Source organism: Heptranchias perlo, chromosome 3 (assembly GCF_035084215.1).
Source record: "Heptranchias perlo isolate sHepPer1 chromosome 3, sHepPer1.hap1, whole genome shotgun sequence".
NCBI lineage: Eukaryota > Metazoa > Chordata > Chondrichthyes > Hexanchiformes > Hexanchidae > Heptranchias > Heptranchias perlo.
Genome location: NC_090327.1, coordinates 4,858,857 through 4,860,275, shown reverse-complemented (window position 1 = coordinate 4,860,275; position 1,419 = coordinate 4,858,857). Strand labels below are relative to the sequence as shown.

The window sequence follows — 1,419 nt, the reverse complement described above, 5'->3', positions numbered from 1 at the left end:
CTCAGACACTGACACTGTGCGTATATTAGAAGAGAGGCCAGACGGGTCTACATGTGGAGACTCACCCAGAACTAGTGTGCAGGAGCATGGGGGGGTGGGTAGGACAGCCCAGGAAACAGCTTTACCAGAGGGAGCGTTTGCAACCTAACCCTGCCGCAGAGGGCCGTGTAAGGACATCGATGTTCCTACTTATAAATTTATAAGTTACTCCATAAGACACTTAGGGGTCCATGTACATAGATCATTAAAATGTCATGGGCAGGTACAGAAAATAATCAAAAAGGCACTTAACTTTTTATTAGCAAACACAGCTCAGAACAAACAGGCAGTAAAACATAGGAAAATAATGGTCCACGGGCCAAGTTTGAGACTGAATGTCACCCTCCCCAGAGAAGGAATTATCTTCTGGTTCAACAGTTCATAAAGGAATGAGATTCCAGACAGGAGTGGCCACAAAACAGGCTGCTGTCTGCCTTCTTCCCCTGACCGATAGTTTCGTTTGTGGGGAGAGTGTTCTTCACCCCAGTGTCAGTCTTCTTCAACTTGCTCTTATCAAAGGAGGTGACCTCCTCGAAGTCTGGTTTGTCTGCCATTTTGGTTCCATTAATCTGCCTGCGGCCGGTTGCTTGGTCTCTCTACCGTTCCTCATACGCTGACACCACGGGGCAGAAGTTATACTACAGCTGTGCAAAGCCCTGGTTAGACCACACCTGGAGCACTGTGCTCAGTTCTGGGCACCGCACATTAGGAAGGATATATTGGCCTTGGAGGGAGTACAGCGTAGATTTACCAGAACGATACCTGGACTTCAAGGGTTAAATTACGAGGAGCGATTACACAAACAAGGGTTGTATTCCCTGGAATTTAGAAGATTAAGGGGTGATTTGATCGAAGTTTTCAAGATATTAAGGGGAACTGATAGGGGAGATAGAGAGAAACTATTTCTGCTGGTTGGGGATTCTAGGACTAGGGGACACAATCTAAAAATTAGAGCCAGGACTTTCAAGAGTGAAGTTAGGAAACACTTCTACACACAAAGGGTGGTAGAAGTTTGGAACTCTCTTCCAGAACTTTCTTTGGACTCTAGAGGAATCAAGGGATATGGGGATCGGGCAGGAAAGTTGAGTTGAGGTTGAAGATCAGCCATGATCTGATTGAATGGCAGAGCAGGCTCCAGGGGTCGTATGGCCTACTCCTGCTCCTAATTCTTATGTTCCACAATTGGCAGTTGATGCTCGCTCAATTGTTAATTTTAAATTTGAGATTGATAGATTTCTGTTAACCGAAGGTATTAAGTGATATGGGGCTAAGGCAGGTATATGGAGTTAGGTCACAGATCTGCCATGATCTCATTGAATGGCGGAACAGGCTCGAGGGGCTAAATGGCCCACTCCTGTTCCTATGAGATAATGGGGTTCA

The 1,419-nt window shown here is 45.9% G+C and overlaps 1 protein-coding gene across 1 annotated transcript; it reads right to left on the bottom strand.

Annotated features, from left to right (window-relative positions):
• Nucleotides 1-410: 410 nt before the first annotated feature.
• Nucleotides 411-593, bottom strand: LOC137305820 (thymosin beta-10-like). The gene has a single exon (XM_067974749.1). It carries the CDS (start codon nt 591-593, stop codon nt 411-413), a length of 183 nt encoding a protein of 60 aa, XP_067830850.1.
• Nucleotides 594-1,419: the final 826 nt, after the last annotated feature.